This window comes from Nilaparvata lugens, chromosome 13 (genome assembly GCF_014356525.2).
Source record: "Nilaparvata lugens isolate BPH chromosome 13, ASM1435652v1, whole genome shotgun sequence".
NCBI lineage: Eukaryota > Metazoa > Arthropoda > Insecta > Hemiptera > Delphacidae > Nilaparvata > Nilaparvata lugens.
The window spans coordinates 19923343-19946925 of NC_052516.1; the positions used below are offsets into that span (position 1 = coordinate 19923343).

At 33.2% G+C, this 23583-nt stretch overlaps 1 protein-coding gene across 5 annotated transcripts in view; it reads right to left on the reverse strand.

The window, feature by feature from the left end:
• Positions 1-12718, reverse strand: part of LOC111049667 (pickpocket protein 28-like) — a 111108-nt gene extending 98390 nt beyond the window's left edge. For 4 of the 5 annotated variants that reach the window (XR_005572796.1, XM_039440021.1, XM_039440024.1 and 1 more), the window contains exons 1-2: positions 12617-12718; positions 9953-10051 (exon numbers count right to left, since the gene is read on the reverse strand). Coding sequence is in view for 4 of the 5 variants with exons in the window: in XM_039440021.1 (XP_039295955.1) it covers positions 9953-10051; positions 12617-12630 (113 nt within the window). In the remaining variant the exon portion in view is untranslated. The remainder of the gene's footprint in view (positions 1-9952; positions 10052-12616) is intronic. The other variant, XM_039440023.1, reaches the window with a different exon arrangement.
• Between the last annotated feature and the right edge of the window lie 10865 nt (positions 12719-23583).

Sequence of the window (23583 nt, forward strand, 5' to 3'; positions counted from 1 at the left end):
TTCATTTTATATTGATAGTGCTCGGTTTGTACAAACGTACAAAATGTAAGACTCGATGAGTTCTTTCATAATGTCAATTCCAAAAATGTATCATTGGATCATGAATGGATGTCAAAATCAAATCAAATTTTTCCTCTTCAACACTTTACAAAGTTGATGTTTATTGTACAGCATAACAGTAAATACAGTACTACTACAGTGTAACATAAAATTTATAGGCATATCTTAATAAAGACTATAGTAACAATTTTTGTATGTACAATATTATATATGATAGTAATGAGAAATACCCTTACATAGACTATTGCCTGTGAGTAAGAATGAATTTGGATTAAAATGATTCAGATGAAAGTTATATGATAAAGTAACAGTGAGTATAATAGATAAATTTGAAATTTAGTACATGTTCTTGAACAATAGAATTTTACCGGAGCTTGAGAACGTCCACTAGTTTGTAGCCTACTTGTTGCATCGACTACATGCTAATTATATTTTCGGTTTCATCCCTACCTTTTTCATTTAACCAAAGATTCACAATTTTCTTATAAACTACCAGAGATGCTGCATCAAATTTTCCGAGTCTGTTGAGAATATTCCTGGAAAGCATATGAACTATGTAATAAATTAATAATTGTGGATGAATATGTTTTGTTAATTCTATTATGTTATTATTCCTGAAATTGTAGCTGTTCGGGTGGGACATGTGTGGTTGTTTTTAATGAAAATATCAGTATGGTGCTTATACATATAAATTAGTGCATTATTTACAAATAATTGCCTGATATCCAAAACATTGAAATCTTCATACAGGTGATGCGAGTTGGATCTACTGTCTCTCTTCAGTGCTACTCTCAAAGCAGCTTTCTGAGCTACTTTTAGAGGTTCCAAATCAGTTTTATAGCATCCACCCCATGAGATTAGCCTATAATACCCTATATTAGTGACTGAACGTATGCAAAATGTATGCTCCTGAGTTCCTCCTGTTTTAATATGTTGTTGAGCTTGTAGAACGAGAATATAGCTTTACGAACTCTGTTTCTGATGTATGCAATTGGTCAGCACCAATTGAGTTTGTCATCGAACATTACAATTCAATTCAATTCATTCTTCAAAATGCACTAAACAATAGATTCAATAAAATAATATTACTAGAATACCCCCACAAGACTATACGTCTGTGTGTAGGGGTGAGTTTCAGGTTACCTACTGGATCTAGATCAATTGCGTTTTATCAATTTATAGGCTGCAATGGTCTGCATGATTCTCCAGTACAGAAGTAACTACATTCTATTTGATGAATGAATAAAACACATCAATAACATATCATAGTACCAAAACATATGGTACTGTGAATCACAGTTTTAAATCCATAACAATGATAAAAGTAAAAGATCAATGAAAAAAGTAAATATGAAATAAAATTAATAATATCAAACGAAACATATTGAAGATTTATTAGCGATTACATGTAAATAATACTCCTAAATCTTGAAAAAAAAATACGAAAAAAAGAAAATTGAAGAAAGAAAAATAAAGAAATTGAAGATTTATTATACAGGCGGAGCAGTGATCGGCGGATCCTCAAATGATATCAGTACAATAGTGCCGATCTATTACATAAGAAGGAGAAAGAGTATTAAGATTCTCACTAATAGAGTCAAGAAATAGGAGAATTTCGAGAAATAAACAAATTAATTCAATGCAAGTATACTGACCGAAACAGACTTTCTGTCATTTGCCAGCCCATACGGTACAGCCACTTCTCAATCCTTCGTTTGTATACAGTAACACTGCATTCCTGCATATTCCTTATCTCAAAAGGTAAGTTCCTGTGTACCATTTGGGCTAGGTAGAAAGGTGTTCTAAACTCAAGCCCTTCGACCACTTGAGGCGTCACAAAGCCATAGTTTACTCTGTATCTTGTTGGATAAGTATGAATTATTTCTGGTAAAATGTTGAATCTATTGTTTCTGAGATAAATTATAAAGATTTTATGTAGACATGTCTTATGTTCAGCACCGGAAATTCAGTGAATAGCTGAATGGTTGGATAGCGGTACCATTTCTGTAGGATAGTTTTGATTATTTGCCGCTGCGACTCCGCAAGTGGCTCCAAAAGGGTAGCAGGCAGTCCGCCCCCCCCCCACCTCCTGACATCGTTGATTTAAACATATTACTCTCTATCGTGCAGATAGCTCTTAAACCACTTCAAAGCAGTTTGTTTAATACCCAACATGTCTAGTTTTAGGAATAATTTTTCCCTGTCAACTGAGAAAGGCTTTTGCTTAGTCTAGATAAGTTATTAATTTTACTTTTTGTTTAGTTGAAAAGTTGATATTGTGGTAATTATTCATATTGAATGAGGAAGACTAAGAAATTGTCAAAACCACAGATTTATTGATACTTAGAAAGACCGGTTTATATTTTGAAATGAAACTCAAGTATGGAGTAGCAGAAAGGAACATTTTCTTCAATAGACAATGCTTGAAACTGAAAGTTATACCAAAGTATGTGGCAATAGCAACCAACAACACTTCTACTATTGCACAGAACAGCATTAAAACCGCCCAGAAATTTTGGATTAAGAAGGAGATCAGCCACTAGTATAAAATAAGGGATAGCTTATCTTTCTACATCTATATTCTCCACACACAACTAACTGGCAACTACACACGGCTGAGTGGGATTTCCTAGACAACAAATGTAGGGAACAACTTTTTAGGAGAGTGAGTGAGAAAACAGTTACTCAAAACAAAAAACTGCAGAAACTTCTCAAAGATCAACATCCGACACTAAATTATAGGCCTATCATTCAACATCAACACAAGTTTGCTGATAGGGTAGCTAATTTCTCACAAGTCCAATTTTCATCTACAGAGACATAGTTACTAGGATGAGGTAACAAATACAGAAGTCATTGCTATTTGAATAACCAACAACTTGAACGACTAGCATGCAGCATTGATAGCAATTGGGAAGCCTCAAAGAACAAAATACTAACTAACAGATGTGCTGATATAATTCTTCAAGAGAATACAAGGGAACTTCGACCAGAGATCACAAAAACGGAAGACATCATGAAGAATTAAAAGAAGAAGATGAAAACCAATGACCTGATGATTTTGAAAGCTGACAAAAGGAGCACTACAGTAATAATGGATAAGGACGAATATCTAAGTAAGGTAAACCATTTCATTGCAGATAACAATTTTATTGAGATTAACTCCAATCCCACCACCAAAATCAATAGCTTGATTATAAAATAAGTCGACTACCACCACCAAATTATTTAATAAGAAAGAAACTAAGTATCTAACAGTTATGAATCCATATCCACCTAGACTTTTCGATCAACCTAAATTACACAGAACTAATGTTCCTATAAGACCAGTGGTATCTTTTGTTAATTCCCCCTGCTCTAAATTAACTCACAAACTGAATAGCACCTTTCGGTCATTAACGGTGTTTCAACCAAAATTTAGTATTAAAAATTCATTGGAGTTTGTCAACAATATAAAGCATATTCCTGTTCTATCATCTCATAAACTTGTGTCATCTGATGTTACTAATTTATTCACTAACATTCCGGTGGGATTAAGTCTTGGAAGAGCTGAGGAAATAATGAAAGCCTCTATCAATGATCATACACTCAGAGAAGAACTGATAGGATTGATGAAGTTATGCACTCAGCATAATTATTTCAAATTTAGCAATAGATTTTTTGAACAAAGAGAGGGGAAGGCAATGGGGTCACCCATCTCACCACTCCTTGCTGAATTATTTATGGATAAGTTGGAAAATAGAATTATTGAAAATAGTCATTTCAAAGATAAAATTGTTTATTGGTTTTGATATAAATATAGATGATATTATTTGCTTATGGAAAGGAACAGAAAACTAGACAATTTTCTTTCCTATCTGAATGGATTACATCAGTGTATAAAATTCACTGTAGAGGTAGAACAGGATTGTGTATTGAATTTTTTAGATTTAAGAATAGATCATAGCACTGGTTTTCAAAATTTTTCTATTTTCAGAAAACCAATCTATACTGATGCTATCATTCCTCTTCATTCTTGTCATCCTATTTCTCACAAACTTGCTGCTTTCAATAGTATGGTCTATAGAGCACTAACAATACCTATGAGCCATCATGATTTTGATATTGAGATCACTAAAATTAAACAGATAGGTGTCACAAATTGGTATGAAGAAAGTATGGTGAACAGATTATTGAGTAAAATCAATAGACATATTTCAATCAATTCTAGCTTTGTAGGCTCAAACTGTGAGGAGAAGACTTGGATAACAATCCCATATTTAGGACTTGTATCTGATAAGATAGGTGGGGAATTAAAGAGGAATGGATTTCATGCTGCTTTCAAGACCAAACCGATTTTAAATAGTCTATTTAGCTGGAGTAAAGACAAAATTGATATTTGGGATAAAAGTGGGGTGTAAAAACTCAAATGTGGTGATTGTAATGCTTGTTATGTGGGCCAAACTGGTAGAAGTTTCAAAAGTAGAATTAAAGAACACATCAGAGATTGGAATAAACAAAATGGGGAATCTAACTTTGCAGAACATTTGATAACAAATAATCACAAGTTCACAGTTGAGGAGAATGTTGAGTTTCTGCATGTTTATAACAAAGGCAGATCTTTGAATATTCTAGAGGCTTCAGAAATAACAAGAGTAATTAAGGAAAATTCCCAGTTTAGTTTAAATGACCAGATCCATTTCAACCAATAAAACACTACGAATTTAGTTTTATCATAAAATTGTAAGCATACATTAGTCAATAGTTTTTCCATTTACATATTTGTTTTATTAAAGCTTGTTTTCTTGGTTCTTATTTTGTACTAAAAGTAAATTTTGTTACCATGGCGATTCTGTTGCTTAAGCCGCCATTTTGTCACACCGTTAAGTGGGAGGAGACTGTCTAGCTGGGCCAATGGCAGGCGTTCATGCCCTTGACCAATAGCAGTACTCGCCTACTAGTATAATCTGCTGCTCTTGTATTTAGTTTTAGTTTCTCAGAGATTGACAATGGTGTAGGAACATTATCGATTTTGTTTTTATAATAAATGTATTTCGCTTGATGATCAGAGAATGAAGTGTATTTCTATATTGGATGGATTCATTTTTTAAGTTCATGTTATCTTTTGTCAGGTTGTCAATTCAATTTATTTTTTAGTTTATCTCGCTATCTGATAGATTGTATTAGTTCCATGCTGATCCATGGCTTTAATTTGCTATTTCTTGCTGTAACCAATATTTTTTTAATATTATCATCCATTGTTTTTTGAAGAGTTTCTGAGAAATGGCGAGTTGCTACATTCACGTCATTCTCTTCAGTGACTAGGTCCCAATTTTGCAATGAAATAGCATTGTTGATCCCCTGCCAATTGACTTTACAGAAATACTCTTGCTTTTTAGTGGATGACTTTTCCCTATTTGATATTATTTTTAGACAAATGGCATAGTGATCTGTCAATGCAATTTGAACAATTGTTGTGAAAGCATCAAAGGAATGGGTTATTTTAATAAAATAGTGGTCGATACACGTTCCACTGTCTGGTCTGGTAACCTCATCATTCTATGCAGGCTGTCAATCCTGATTCATTCAAAATGTCAATGTATTTTTCTTCTTGCGAGCTTGGAGTAATGTTCAGGGTGTCACAGTTTATGTCCACGACTAGGATTTGTACTCCTCTACTGCTTTCTGTTTCTTTAAAATAGTTATCCAGCGCGTTCACGAATAGAGATAATTAGAATTAGGGCTTCGATACACAGCAAGGAGTTCACAAGAAGTTTCTTCCCAGTCAAAGCAAATGGACAGGCAAGTGGCCACACCACCCAGCTGGAGTTCCCTGCAAGTTGACGTGAGCTCACTGTCTATGTATACAACTACCCCGTCATGGTTGAGACAATTATATGATCTGTGGAGCTTATACCCTGGTAATTCCAGAAGGTCACTCTCATCAGGCAGCCATGCCTCAGTCAATATAATACAGCTAAACTGGTGATTGAGACTCTGTAGAATAATTATTAATCCGTCAATATTTTTTATAGCTTCTTATGTTCATATGGATAACAGAGAAATCCGCATGGTTACTGTTCCCTATAGATTGAGAAGTGGGAAAATTCAGAGAAAAATCATTGATATCTGCACAAACTGTACAGTTAATCGGAGCAACATCAATTGGCTCCATAAGACCACACATTATGTAATTGTACTTATATGTAGTTTCAAGCCAACTTCATTTTTTTATCCCAGACAAGAGACCAGGCATGCTTTGTTCTAGAGAAAAAGAAAACTACCTAAGGAAACAAACGATAACAAAAACTTATTAAGATCACAAAAAAAACAAAATCTATCCAAGACTACAAAGGAAAACAAGAACAACGATGAACCTCTTTGTCATATTGGAGGGAAATGTATTTGTAATTATCACTAATACTATTGAATCTAGCACGTATGTACTATATTTATATACTATACCATATAACCGATAACAACATCAATTATAGCCCTTGATATTACTTTATCTATTTATTATATATTATTATAAAATGTGAACAAATAACATTTTATTGCAGTAAAAGGAGAATAAATAAAGAGACCGATTTCGAGGTGTTTAAATGAAAGAAAATTGGGTCATATCTTGAACTGAGATAACTAACTATGAATTCAAACTATACTTCATTGACCATAAACCATAAATCATTGATAATAACCAGCAACTAACAAGTAATACCAATCACATAATAATTATGAGTAACTTTAGTTATAATATAACATAATAATTATAAATAACTTTATAAATATAAATATCACAAGTAATATGAGTAACTTTCGGAATATTAATGATGAATTGCTGGTGAGACAGTGTGAAATGCAAGGAAAAACAATATAGGCTAACAGTATAATATAGTAGTCTCTTCTAATCTATGCATGCCTAGGGGGTAGTAGGGATAGATGATTTTGTAGTACAGGAAGTTGATGCTTCATTTGATTATCAATGAGGATAACAGACAAACAAATGTAATGTAATATTGTGTTATAGCATCGTCAATAATTTATTGCTCCAGCTTCAATTGACTTGAGAGGTTAGCTACGTTGATAGCAAGTGAATGACGCTATGATAACTGAGTTCTGATCATAGAAGCGTTATGAGAATGATAATAAAAATACAAGTGTGTAACTTTCTCCCTGATAATGCGATCAAAGTACGGTGGTGTTTTCAAGCTACTAGATTAGAGCATCCTTATTTATCAGATAAATTGCTACCATACACTTTATATCAAATCAGTTACTACTGTTAATCCGAAAAAATTGCTCCAGTATCTTCGTGATATTTTCAAATTTGTCGTTTTCCAGTTTTGGATACGTGGGTAGCGGAATGTTGATCTAATTAATTGTCCTAATCTCTCATCTCAACTGGTTTATGCCCTTCAAGCTAGGAGCTTATCTTTACTACTTTTATTTCGTTATTATTCGTTGAAGTTCTGAAAACCAAATTGACAATGTTATTGATTATCTATTAGTTGTTGATAAGTTGCTAAACGAAAACATTTTTAAATCTCTAGGAGATCAGTTACACTTAAGGATAAGATACAAGTGCAAAATCGACACTGGATGACTGCTAAAATTCAAACAGTACGGAGTTAGTTAGTGGAACGAGACTTTTAAATTTTAAGATATTGAACAATAAAAATACAATTATCCTTTTCTCCTAATACTGGCGTTTTATGTTTGTTATATAGTTCTAGCCTACCATTATGCTTGTAAATGAATGTAGCTTGGTTAGGATAAAAAAATATGTTATCACTTGGCCTTACCTATTGTGATTGCATGCCTTGTCTCTCGTGTCAATCTGGCCATAATAAACAGTTCAAAAGAGGGAAGAATGAATTTATATCTAATATAACATATAGACAGAATGTTCTATTTACACAATTTCACAAGTTCAATAATTGACTAATAAAATGTTTCGTTTATTGGGAAGTCACGTTTATCGGATTCGCTGGAGTGTGGGTGGTTGTGTCTGTATTTTTTTTAGAAATTTGTTCCAAATTTAGGATTCGAACTGGTCGTTCACCTGTGGCTACCTTTGCCATAACATTACAGTCCTTGGTCCAAACTGGAAGAAGTTTCCTCTCGTTGACTAGCTGTCTCGCTGCATTGAATAGTGAACTTGTCTCTGGAGTAAGATGCTCGCTCAAGTACACTCGAATATTCGGGAAATTTGTGTTAAGTTCGTTAGCCGTTCGTAAGCGAACGTTTTAATCGCCTGGCGGTCAACCAGTACGATTTCGTGATGGGTGAAGTGAAATTCACAACTATTGAAGGTGACATGTTTAAATTCCTATTTGGTAATCCATGCACTGCTTATATGTCACTAACTTTGAAGTTGACGTCAATATTGCTCTAGCGACAGAATCTAACACAACAAAAATATTACGCCCAAGAACTTGTAGCACTTAAGGCTGTGCAAAGGCTAAGAATAAACTTTCTACTCGTGATATTTCTCAGAGTTTTTCGATTTTTATATCATCAAAAGCTATTAAAATGGAAAAGTTTTCTCAGGAAAACATTTTTTTCTCCGATCATTACTTTTTGAGATATGAGCGCCTGAAGTTTGATTTTTTGGAACAGAACATTTTAAATTCGGTAAAAATTTTCTGAAAGTATCAATTTTTGAAAAGGTTATTCGAGTTACCAAAAATAGCTCGACTAGAAGTTATTTTTGGTAATTTTTAGTAAATTGAATAACTATCATAAAAATCGATATTTTCAGAAAATTTTGAATTTACCAGACCAATAATACCATGAAAAATCGATCCTCCAAATCTCATGGATCTATCTCTTACCGAATTTGAAATGGTCTGTCCCAAAAATTTAAACTTTCGGCGCTCATATCTCAAAAAGTAATGATCAGAAAAAAATGTTTTTCCGAGAAAACTTTTTCATTTTGATACCTTGATGATATACAAATTGAAAAACTTCTAAAATTATCACCAGTGAAAAGTTTATTTTCAGCCTTTGCACAGCCTTAACTCGTTCTATCGACGGACAACCACAGGAGGAGCTTTGCGTATCATTGCATTTGCATTGCAATCAAATGTAATAGGTTTTATTTATTATTATTAATACGGTAACTATTGACAAGAATCAACAATTGATGTTATATCACATATAGGCTACCCATATCTTGGCTATCTACTATAGAATGCGGTAGAGAAAAGAGACTTTGAGTGAAACTTTGAAACAGTGAGTAGTCAGAATAATTCTATTCTGAAGAATGTATTACATTCTATACTCACTGATGCCGACCTATCATTTGCATTGACTTTATATCAGGTATCTTACTCTATCTCTGCGTCTATTATTGATTAGTTTTTCTCCTGGAGTTTTGTCCGTTCGCGTATGCGTTTTATTGCTGAGAGTGAATTTAAAGAAACCACAAACCCAGTAATAATAATTATTATTAAAAAAATATTTATTGACATCAACAATAGCAAAGCAAATATAATCACTTGATAAATTTTCTACAGCAATAGCCTTCAGGCCGTCTGCCGTTTCACAAAATCAGTATGAACTCACTTGTTTGATTACTATTACCAGTGATTGCATTATAATTTCAAACTGAAAAACTCTCTCACAAACTGTGTCTGGAAGGTCCATATGAGTTAAATATGTGTATGGATCCTGTTGATAATATTACTCATATCATTCTTGGACAAGAATTTTCCCAAATTTACGAATTTCAAAATAATTTTATTGATAAAACTATTCATGAATTTCTGGAACTTATAAGAGTCAGTTGATTGGAGAATATTGATATGAGTCAACCGAGTTGATACAAGAGGCTTCACAACTGCAATCCATGAGAGAACACATATTTTACCATATCAATGATGCAGTCAAGAAGTAGAAATTGACTCACCTTTCAAATACTGATCTGTCTTTAGCGACAACATATTTAACTCCAGCCAAAGATGAATTTTCACAATATTCGTCAATATGTCGTTTAATGAACGTTCTCCTGAAAATAAGACATGCATATAATATTATTATAATATTATTATTGTCCAGTTGGATGAAGGAAAAATAAACAGAGTTGATAATTATTATTAAATGAAAATACAAATTAAATGCTGCAATTCACCCTGAACACTTCTGCTACTCCAACAATAATTTTTTCATTTTTCGACCGAATTTGACTTATGATGCATGATTCTGGACCGCCTTGACGAGCCGAGAAGAATGAAGTGTAGTATGGTGAAATCTGAGCATTGTGTCAAAAGTTATAAGTGTTTGAAATCTTGATCTTTGAGGTGTCCTTAAGCGTTCCTCTCCACTAGGAAATACTGAAATGAAGTGCATCTAGCGGGTTATTCTCATAAAACATGATCTCATGAACTCATGTCATTGTGCGAAATATGAATGTGAAGACAATGTAGTTGGTGATGATGGTTGAAGCTGGAAATGAGGTGTTTTTCACAATACAAGGAGCATTGTTGTCAGGTGTACCTGGAAATATATTTGAGATAGAACGCTCTCCCTGATCTCAGATTGTAGAGCACAAAAATACGCCCAGAGGATTTTGATTTATACATCTAAATGTCAACAATCGGAAGATATTGTTGATCAAAGACTAAAACTCATCAAAATTGATTTTTCCTTCCAATTTCACTCATTTTTGAAAAAACATAACTTAGTACTCATTGGAGATAGAAAGTTCCGAATGATCTCATTTATTCAGAATTTTTTGATCTGAAAAAAAAAGGCGGGAGCAAATTTTTCTGTCCGATTATGAGATTTGGCAGATATAGCTGAAAACTCGAAAATGAGCCGAAAATACGAGGTTTTTGAGTCACTCTGTATCTAGCACAAGGAAATTTTGCATGAAGAAATTGGCTCTGAACTTCTCTTATGTACCCAAAAAAAAAAAAAATAAAAATCAGAACTACAATATAAATTGCAAGCACACTACATTTTTTATGTCTATATTGACTGGACTATATGTATTGCAATGGAATGTGGGTTTCTTATTTATATCAGAAAATTTTCTTACTGAAAGCTTGACCAATAAGATTTTGTTGGATTTTTTTTGGTACAAAAACTTTAGTTTCCACACCAGAGTTCACAATAGGGTCGGGGCGGAGGACGGGTGATGAATTCTTTGTTGGAGAAATTTTCTGGCGAGGATCATATTTGGCGAGGATCATTCAGAAATGTTATAGTACGGTATCTGTAGTATCCAATAAAGCATTATTATCAAATTTTAAAAAAATCTAGGCTATAGTTCAAACTTCATTCAACTTGTTTTCTCCAACATCCAAAATAATTCGAAAAATAACTACTATGTTTGTTATCATGTTTGTTAAACGTTATAGGAACGTGTGAACTATTTTTCGTTGAAAATTGAAAATAAATAATTGTTTCCTCCAACTCCTGTCTGAAGTGCTTACTTTACTCCCTGCAACATAACACTAAAGTGTCACTTTTTCGCTCTCGGTACTAAAAAACAGAAGAACTCCCTAGAGCGTAAAAGTAACTCCATTTAAATAACATGGGGAGCATCTCTATCATCTCTATATTTTCGAAAACGTACATTTGAAATAGGTTAGAAGGTCTAAGCTCAGATTAGGAAGCATATAGAGTAGACATTAAACCAACTAAATTCAATTCCTCAACCATACATTTGATCAATATATGGAATCTATGTTTGTATGCTAAAATTATTACAAACTTCATATCACTATACTAAAAGAATGTATAATTTTTTGTTATTATTTCATGTTATTCAAAATACCAGCCAACGAATATTCCTCATTAACTAATCAAATTTGAAACGGGAACTTCATCATAGCTGTAGTTGTGACGGCCATTGTTGTTACAACTTTTGCCGAAAGATAGCGCTGTCGGCGGAGAACTATGATTACAAGCCAGCTGTTTCTGTTCACTTTTTAGATTATGTTGTAACACATTGTTTGGTCACGTACGTTTTTAAAAATTATTTCATTTGCAGTTTTTATAAAAATGTAGGTGGAGGAAAAATGTTGTGTAGCCTATATCTCGAGTGAAAAATTTTTTTTCTCCCTCAGGAAAATTGTTGCCCTCGGCTTCGCCTCGGGCGTCAAACTTTTCCCTCAGCGAGACAAAAACAGTACTTTTTACTCTAGCTATACAAATAACTATTCCAAATCTATTATTTCTCCGTGAGGTATGTTGATGTATAAATTATTTGAAGTAGATGAGTAAATGTTTATCGAAAATTCCAGTGAGAAAATCATAGATATGAAGACAAAAATTGGGATAGGATTAATAACTACGAGGATCATGAGTGCCAATATATTTCCAGCTGATGGTAAATCGCTCTCCTGACAGAGTTCCTGAATATATTCGAAATAGACAACTTTATAGTGAAAGAGCTGTTATTATAAATATGTGGAAATTACGAAAAGTTTTTAATTGGAATAGGGAAAGAGTGTGTTAACATCATTCAGCAAAATCTTGTATTGGAGTGCAATTATCCAAATTTATTTTAATTGTAAAGGAAATATTTGGATTAACTTATCACCGTGAGTGATTCTGAAATACTCACCTATTTCTCGGCATCTTGTCCAACGCACTACCCGATCACCAGATCACCAATGCCAGTGATGACAATATCAATGTTTAGAACATCTTCTAAATTGGAGTGATACGATGAGAAGCAGGAGGAAAAGTGGGGATACAGCCGCCGTTGTGTTGCCTTATTGACACGGTCAACCCCACCAGTGAGTAACGAGTGCTTTTTCTTTACAAGCCAACATGAAACGGCCCCACATACACGTGGGAAGTAGACGTGGCCAGTACTTTCCACTTACTCACATCACTTTGAATATTCATTTTAAAATTGAATATCGAAAGATGATTAGATTTCTTAGTTAGGGAAGATGCAATGAGAGGGTTTCAGTTTTTGTTTTTCAAGAACTTAACTGAGAAACTGGATTCTTGATACATTCTGTTAAGCTGAATCATTGATGATGAAGGAGTTTATTCTTACCAGTTTTCTCTGCATCTTTCTTATTCTTCAAATAAATTGAAATTTGGAAGAGTCAGTTGGTTATGAATGATTTGAAAGAATAGAATACGGTATAAGTTTTTTCATTTCAGAGAAAAACAAATAAGATACAAAAAGTACTTAATACTTATTCATAATACTTATCACTTGATGAAACTAAGTATAACAAAGTATAGATTTCCTACGAAATGATTATTTCGGCCAGAATGAGATATTATTGAGTTGTTCTATCTATCAATATTATAACCATTGTGTTGTGTTAATAGAAATTAATATATTGTAATTCAATAGAACTCCACATAATGTATTCAAATTAAAAAAAAAACAATTATTGGAATTCCAACTTCTCATAATTTCAATTCCATTTCTCCAGGATGAAAGAATATTTCAATCAAAACTGATCAAAATACTGTTTTTGATATTCGGAGAGCTTCACAGTTGAAAAACTTAAAATCAGTAGGTGATTGAATCGAACGCATAAGTCTCTATTGACAGTGATGACAATATCAATGTTTAGAACATCTTCTAAATTGGAGTGATACGATGAGAAGCAGGAGGAAAAGTGGGGATACAGCCGCCGTTGTGTTGCCTTATTGACACGGTCAACCCCACCAGTGAGTAACGAGTGCTTTTTCTTTACAAGCCAACATGAAACGGCCCCACATACACGTGGGAAGTAGACGTGGCCAGTACTTTCCACTTACTCACATCACTTTGAATATTCATTTTAAAATTGAATATCGAAAGATGATTAGATTTCTTAGTTAGGGAAGATGCAATGAGAGGGTTTCAGTTTTTGTTTTTCAAGAACTTAACTGAGAAACTGGATTCTTGATACATTCTGTTAAGCTGAATCATTGATGATGAAGGAGTTTATTCTTACCAGTTTTCTCTGCATCTTTCTTATTCTTCAAATAAATTGAAATTTGGAAGAGTCAGTTGGTTATGAATGATTTGAAAGAATAGAATACGGTATAAGTTTTTTCATTTCAGAGAAAAACAAATAAGATACAAAAAGTACTTAATACTTATTCATAATACTTATCACTTGATGAAACTAAGTATAACAAAGTATAGATTTCCTACGAAATGATTATTTCGGCCAGAATGAGATATTATTGAGTTGTTCTATCTATCAATATTATAACCATTGTGTTGTGTTAATAGAAATTAATATATTGTAATTCAATAGAACTCCACATAATGTATTCAAATTAAAAAAAAAACAATTATTGGAATTCCAACTTCTCATAATTTCAATTCCATTTCTCCAGGATGAAAGAATATTTCAATCAAAACTGATCAAAATACTGTTTTTGATATTCGGAGAGCTTCACAGTTGAAAAACTTAAAATCAGTAGGTGATTGAATCGAACGCATAAGTCTCTATTGACAGATATAGCAACAAAAAATGGAGCATGTCCAAATAAAAAATTCAGGTGATCAAAGCGAGCTTTTTCATTTCATTTTTGTATGTTCCAGCTAGGGATCCAGGTGGCGGAGCCTCCTTTGTTAAACAGACACACATAGAAGATGTAAGAGAATTTCTTCTACTTTGTGACGGACAAGACAAGTGAAGGGAGGCTGCCAGCTTGTAATATTTATGGAAGGTATATTCATATTATCTCACTACAATTCCTACCAGAAAATGATTCCAACATTCTCACATGAACATTACCTACATTATGGAGAAAATTCCTCTTTTTTTCATTTTTCAAAACTACAATTCCTACCACAAAATGATTCCAACATTCTCCCAATAACATTACATTATAGAAGAAACTCCTATAATCACGTTTTCTTATTTTGCAAAACTTTGCTTAATATCAGTTATAGTAATATGTGCGTTTGATAATCACTGCTTCTTTTATCGATCCCAATTAACGAATTGTTATTTTCACTACGGTAATGAATTACAAATTTTTCTCTCCTACTTCTAACATCTAGAATATTTACTTTCTCTCCTACATTTGGCACCCCCCAAGTTCTGCCGCCATGGGCTAAAGTTTTTTCAGCCCATATCAATTTTGAATTCAGGCCTCAGATGGGAGCAATGCTGGGTACCACTCGACAAATAATAATAAATGTCACTCAACAAGTGAAAATCATCAGCTGTGTGATTGGGGGTCCATTTATCCAGCACTTTATGCAAAAAAAAGCCGCATGAAATGACCTACATTCATGTATCATGTCAAATGCCCTGAAATTGATCAGTTGCGACCTGAAAACTCTGACACCAGATCTGAGCTAGCCTGGTTTCTCGAAATTATTATTATTCACGCTTTTACGGATTATACAAATAAGAGGGGCATTTACATGCAACCTCAGATTCTTGTTCTTATCAGCCTACATTTTAACTACCAGGTACATTGCAAAGTTTGATGTGCCGTTTCCAGTAGAACTGATTTTTGCATTTTTCTACTAGTTTGTCTGAAACGTCAATCATTCTGCAGCATTCCACTGTTGTTTTTGGTATCAGCCCTCCCACGGTTATAATAATTGGCAATATTTTTACCTTGTGCAAATCAAATCATACATATCTTTGAGCTCAAATGCAAGTTCCTGATATTATTAAATTAATTATTTCAGTTCATACAAATGCCATTATTATTGTTATTATTATATTACGAAAATCTAAATAGGTTCTCATGATGTATGTGATAAATAGGCTATAACATATTATTATTAATTTAATGATTACTCCGATTTGTAAACTGTCATATTATGTCATGTGAGAAAAATTGGAATAAATGAAAAAAAAACTATTATTATTATTATTGAGGTTGATGAGACAGTAGCTATTCGCACGATGCATTCTCTGTACGAGTGAACAGTCTTCATGTCAATAGTAGTTCCAATGTCACAGTAGTTACAATGTCACAATTGTTAAAAACCGGGAAATACATGGTCTCGAATAACATAATCTTTGTTGGAGAAGGAACGCAATCAGAAATTGATCTTTGTAAAGATTGTAATCCCAGCATCCCAATCACTCCATTGCAAGTCAACGACATATGGTTTGTCCAGACCAAGGTCTTAGTAATTTTCACTCGTACGTCTCAATTGTACTCTGATTGTGAGTCATTGAACGTGGTAAATGGTCTAACTGGAACTGACAAGTCGTCAAGTGTGTTCAACAGTCTAGTCTCATATTATAAACCACAATTGTCTTAATCGTTCACCTAGATAAAGATAGAAAGATGAATAAATGCATTGATTGTACGCGTTCTACATTACAAACTTATTAGAAAAATTGAGGCAATGAAAGTCCCTCCTCCACTGAACCCACAGAGAAAAACAAGGAGATCGATTGATTGATTGTACTACTCCATTTTTGCAGATTACAATATATACAGACTTATAAGAAGATAAAAAGCTTACACCAGAACCAACTTAATAATTTGAAAAAAGTGAGTATAAATTTGAGAATACAAGATATACATACAACACAAGACCATGCATTTTGAAACTACTATGATCTGGGTAATATTTTTTGTATCTACACAAAATAGCAAAGGTTTGAACAGCTGAGCTGTTCATTCTTGGAAGAGAAAATAAAAAAATATCCTTCCCTCAACTCTCTACCAGAAGGGAAAGAGAGAGAGATAGCGATTGATTGATTGATTGATTGATTCAATGCATTTACTGAGGATGAAGTTAAGACTACAGGTCCTCTCTGCAATATCACTAAGAAAACTGAGAAGTGGAATAAAGTTTGTACCTCTATATTTCGATTATTTGTGTCAAAAATTAAAAGTGGAGAGAACTTTGTACATCTACATTATTTATTAACGTTTAAATGATCTTTAACATTATCAATATCTAATTGTTTTTTCAATTATCGTGAAATATGCGAAATGAGGAAAAACAGGGCTATGACCTGATGAAAAAAAGGGAACACCCCTTTGTGTTACTCGAAAGACGTCATAGTCATTATAGTGGCATTACCGACCACACAGGACAATAATTATTAGTCCAGTATGTTGATCAAGCTGCCATAACATTTTCTGTTGGCAGTAGAGTAGGACAATCCTTGGAAAGTCATTCCGATTCATTATATATTGATATAATATAAGGTATTAGGCATTATATAAAAATTATGTATCAATATTATTATATTGCTTGAGGATGATTCTCTCCAAGGTTGCTTTATAAATAGAGTCGAGTGGATGGGATCAGTTTAACTAAAATATTCGGGATTTGATCAAAGTCACCATGGAAGTGAATAGTATTTTCTGGTGCAGTTTTAGAAACAATGTAACATTATTTAATGACTCTGCTTAAATTAATGAGTTCATCAAGTCATGAAAGTCAATTGAAATTGATGGTGTAGAAGGGCTTTGAAAATATCTTTTCACTAGTAGATCTGTGAATAATATCATTTCTATCAATTTGCTGATAGCTAAGAGCGAGTTTAAGTGTAATTTGTTTACATATAAGGAGCTGATGATATGTGAATCTATCACACCTGTATTTGAATTTCTATCATTCATGACGTTTCAACTCTCTCATCAAGGCTTTTTCGCCCCACTTGGATGTAATGTGCTGGTTTTCATGCGTCATATGGAGGCCGAAAATGATTGTTTTCTGACCACCAGGCCAGTAAAATTTTTTTCGCCACACTTGGATGTAATGAGCTGGTTTATGTGCGTCATATGGAGGCCGAAAGTGATTGTTTTTCGACCAGGCCGGTAAAACTTTACGGCCCTAGGGCTGTAAAATGACCTTGAATAACAGCTGATCGTGTCCGATCTCACAAATCATAGAGAGATAATCTCATAACGACTGTAATAATCTATATAATTATGTATCGTGAATCGCGGTATTATGTCTATAATATATTTTATAAATTACTGTTTCATAATTTAATATTTATAAATAGCCTCAACAATATAATGTTGGCTGCATTGTCAATTGTCAGAAAGTTATGTATCGCTAGTATTTAAAAGTGAAGAATCGAATTTGAAATCAAAGTACAATAATTGTATCAATATTTGAAAGTAATAATAATTATTAACAATTATTGTTTCTTTTTATTATCGAATTCCACTTCTTAATGCAATACAATCAACAATAATAATAAGAAAATACAGCAGAGTTCTGAAGTTTAAGGAAAGACTACTGGTGAAACTCATCCTTGACTGAAAATTACTAGTAATTTTTCCGAAATTCATTATTAAAACTGTTAGATAATATTTTTCTTCAATATTAAACCATATAGAGAAAACATTAGGCCCACTCAAGATTGAATCTTCGAATGTTTTCTCTATGATTTAACTATTTTCAGAGCAATATTTTGTTGTGAAAATGCCGGCAAAACGGCTTCAAATTTGCCTCTATACACTATATTATAGTAGTAGCCTAGATACGTTACCTGACTTAATTCAGAGTGAAAATTTTATTGTGAGACAGATAATATATTAATTTTAATGATATAAGTCATGAGCCAAAGTCTGTTGTACGCTTTTTAGGAGTGAAGTAAACTTTAGAAGTCTAGTTTACAGTACAGTATTATAAGTCTTATGAGTCAGGCCCCTACATTCAACAATATGCAATGGCCGAGAGCATAAAGGCATACATCAGTACTCATGATTCGGTGATTAACATGATCAAGGTTCGAATCTCGGTCAATGACATTTTTTTTGTTGATGAATTTCGACTTTTATTAGCTATTTTTTCATTAGTTACCATACTTACTTTTTTTTAAATTTCAATCAATTTTTTAGATATATTTTGAGTAATTTGAGACAAAACTGTGAAACATGCAATTATATTAATTTTTTTCATCACATTATTTCAAAATAGTAATGAAAATTCTATTCATCCATTTATACATGAGATATTGCGCTTTGCACAAAGCGCCCGGTGCAATATCTCATGGATAAATGGATGAATTATATTTATTTTGGAAGTATTATTTATAATACTGTATTATAAGGCCAGATTGCACAAAAATCTGTTAAATATTTGAGATTAAATGTCATGAGAACCAATCAGAATAGACTGTAAATACAAACAATTTGAATGTACATTTGACCTCTCAGAAAAAAGTAGTAGAATCTGCTATAGGATTCATGTTCTCGAAGAATTATAACTGCACATTCAACTTCTATTTAAATAATAAAGAATAAAATAATAGAGATTTGTTGTATAAAAATTATAATGATTGTATAATTTATTTTATGTGGAAAACAAAGAACTGTCAATAATGCTTATTTCTTATAATTTAATATGTATTTATGTATCTAGTATAATTAAATAGGTATTTAAACTATCAATAAATGATCATTTCTATAAATTGATATGAATTATTTTGTAGTTTTGATACCGAACAATAGAATACAATGATACTATCATAACCTCATTAACATTGTATGATTTATAGTAGCATAACCTTAAAATTCTGCTTTCAAAATTACCAACTTAACATTATTATTATATTTTTTTTTTTGGTGTGGCGAAAAATAGCGTTTGCAACATGGGCAAGAATGTTTTTCCGGCTCTCGAACGCTTCAAGTTCTCGACTTCATCTCAAACTTGAAAACTGTGATCTCGAGCCGGAAAATGTACATTTTCGACCCTAGGTGTGAAATATACTATTCGTCATAGTCATTCAATTTCAACTGTTTAACATACATAAAATCAAGCCGGTAAACAGCTGATTGTAGAACAAATAAACATATGATTCTCATTACAGCATACTATACTGTAATAAAATCATATGTTTTCTTTACAGTTAAGCATGTTTCCTAGTTCCAAATTTGGAACAGCAAAACTGCCACCTTTTAGCACTCCAGGTGGATGTTTTGTCAACTACAATCAAGAAATTCCGGTATCGGAACTTGTAAACTAGGTTATGTTTATAGAATGCATGTAGTAATGTCAGCACAAGCAGATAATGTTTTCTGTTTCTCAATTATTATTCTTTTCTAGATTATTATGACAAAAAATAGTTCAAGTTACTTGGACGTGAATGTCTTTTGCAGTCAGTTGTCTTGAAGTCAGCTGTTTCTGATTTGATGTGAACATGTTTACAAATAGTTTATGCTTCTAGAATTGAATAAAGTATTTTGAAATAAGATACTATTATTTTATTTGGATGAATGAAATACAAATAAGATATTATAAACTATTCAAATTCAATTTTCAGAGTATAATAGAATCTAACCTCAAACCTCATAGTACTGCGTTTATCACGAAACCTGGTGGATAATTTTGGAACTACTTAGGCAATATCCATGGTGGTGAATGTTTTTACAAATAGTTTATGAAATGGAATCAGTTTATGCTTCTAGAATTGAATAAAGTATTCTGCAATAATATAGCCTACTATCATTTTATTCGGATGAATGAAATACAGATGAAATATATATTATGAACTATTCAAATTCGATTTTCAGAGTAGGATAGAACCTCACACTTCCTAAGTCGATGACAACAAGCATTGTTGACATTGACATTCAGATTGGCCAAATTTCAAGTGTGCTAAAACAGCTGATCAAAAAACTTTTCATTATTTGTGTTTATTAATCAATAATTGGAACATTTATAATAATATCATCTTACTGTCATTTGAAAGAATAAAAAAGTATAAACTCAACCTCCCACATAATTGAAAATTATCTTTCAGGTTATTCAGATAAATCAGAATAAAAAATAAAAATACTTGGACAGTTTCCTGATATTCAGATTACCTCAGATTTGCTAGTGCTATGACCTTCCACTTTTGCTTTTGGAAGTGCTCAATGAACAATTATTCTCAATTATATATATATATATTTTTTTTTTGTTTATTTCTCTGTGTGGCAAAAAATAGCGTTTCACACCACAGGCAAAAATGTTTTTCCAGCTCTCAATCTTTTCTAGTCCTCAGCCTATGGCCTCAGACTTGAGAACCAATTTCAAGCCGGAGAAGTCTCATTTTCGGCCTCAGGTGCGAAATATACTATTATTTTTCTGTGTGGTGAAAAATAGTGTTTGTACCACAGGCAAAAATGTTTTTCTGGCTCTCAATCTTTTCTAGTCCTCGGACTATGGCTTCGGACTTGAGAACCGATTTTGAGCCAGAAAAGTCTCATTTTCGGCCCTAGGTGCAAAATATACTATTACATGGGAATAATCTGATTTAAGATTGTAATATTATGGAAATCCAACTATCACATGGATTGAATAAGTTTAATTGAATTAAGTTCAAAGTTATAAGGGTGCATATATTGGAATTATGTTATTCGAACTTATTATACTAGAATTGATTCTTCAATTATCTGGAACGAGAAATATTCACAATAAATACATTATCAGAATAAATGGGTTTTTATATACTTCACTACTATGATTTACATGATGAACATTGTGGTCCGATTGATTAATTGAATTCTGATCCAACAAAGTTTAAATCAGTAGATGCTCATAGCCCAAGGTCTATAGAAACAAGGTATGTTTCTACAGACCTTGTCATAGCCAAAGTCAATGGAAAGACCCACTCTCTATAGATCTTGTTCGTAGTAAATATTACTGTAAATTATGATGTATTCAAGCTGTAACTATTAAAATGATGGATCACATATATTAAACTGGTACAATAACCATTATTATTCCTTTATATTCTAGATTCAAATTCACTGGCATTTCTGTAAAGTATGAGAACCGGAGATCACAGGCAAATCAGAGAAGGTGAACAGCTTCTACTGTCACTTGAACATACAATAAGAATCAAATTTTATTGATTCAAAGATGTGAGAGAGGCTATCAGGATCTCCACACATTTCATCAAGTGTATGACAACTCTTAAATAGGATAATCAATCTCTACAATATTTCGAAATGGATATATCGATTATGAAAACTATTGAAAATTATATGTTGGCATTTTCATTATATTAAATTCATTTTGTTGAACTGAAAACTGAGAATGTTTTTTTTCAAAATATGGTATGAGTTGATTTTCCCGACTCATGTGTGATATATGAGTAGTGTTTGTAGGTAAGGATTATTAATTTTGGAGCACTTGCTCTTGTTGGAAAATGCAGTGGCCCTTGTGTGGCAAAATGGTGGCCACTGATGATGAGTGTGTTAAACAAAACATGAGTGTACACACATGTCATCATATGTTGTTGTGTCATCACAGCAAGAGGCTTCAAACAAAATTTCTCGAGATAGGTTTTGGTATTATTTCATTCTTCATTTTTCATTTTTGTTTCACTGCATTTGAGGTTCAATTATTTCGTGTAGTTATAATTTTCAAATTTCCAATGGTTCATTTAATGTTATTGGTTGTTTATTTCATGCTGTCAAACAGCTTTTTTGTTTGAAGCCCCTCAAAAGCTTCTCAAAGCCTTCAAAGCCTCAAAACGGGAACGTGACTAGGTGCCACCCCAACTACTTAACACCCCATCAACCTGTCCCCTTTTAAAACGGTTCTTAGGGGACAAGTTGATGTGAGCCATCCCTGTTTATTTGTCTCCTTTTTAAGGAGGTGACAACTGGTCAGGGGTACACTCTGACGCAAGGGTGCCAGGTGTCAGGTTGTCGTTTATGGTCATGACTAGTTGGCACCTTTGGTCCAGTAGGTGACAAGTAGTTGGGGTGACAACTTGACGGCAATGGTGTATTTTTAGGAGGGTACAGGTTGTCCTCTACAGTCACGACATCCTATCACCTCGATTCTCCAGGACTCCAGGTGATATACTCACTCGGTTTATACTCATAAAATTTGTTTGAACAGTTTCTGTGAGTGTAGAAGACACAGACACAACTTGGAGATTCTCATTGGCCTTCTTATTGTCTCATTGCCATCTGAGCGCAAATGTATATACATTATTATTTATCTTCATATTAATTTTCAGTATTCATGTAATAACTCAGTTGATAAGCAGACTGATAGCTGAATGTACAATATCATTGAGGAATTGAAATTTGACTGTCCCAGCAATAGGCTCAATTCACACGTAAACGGTGCATCTCACGAGAAAATATAACTGGACAGAATGTGTTTAGAATTGGGTTCTACATCTGGTTCAGACATCAAAAGGGCTTATTATTCAACTTTTTCTGTTTTCAACCAACTACAATAAGTCAGGGTGACATCTTGACGCCAGCATGCAAGGTGTAATGTTGATGTGAGCCATCCCCGTCTACTTGTCTCCTTTCTAAGGAGGTGACAACTAGTCGGGGGGACACTCTGACGTGAGCGTTTGAGGAGTCAAGCTGTTTGTTTACAGTCATGACTAGTTGGCACCTTTGGTCCAGTAGGTGACAAGTAGTTGGGGAGACAACTTGACTGCAATGGTATATTTTTACGAGGGTACAAGTAGTTGCCTATGGCCAAGATGACCTGGTGTCAGGTAGTTGGGGTGACACCCAGATGACAACTCCTCGAAACACTTAGTCCAGTCGTTAGTGACCATCTTAGAAGCAGAGATGATAGAAATAATCAAGTTTGGCAGCCAACGTGCACAAAACTCAATTTATTGGAACATTCACTATGAAGTGCTAAAGTCACTGCGA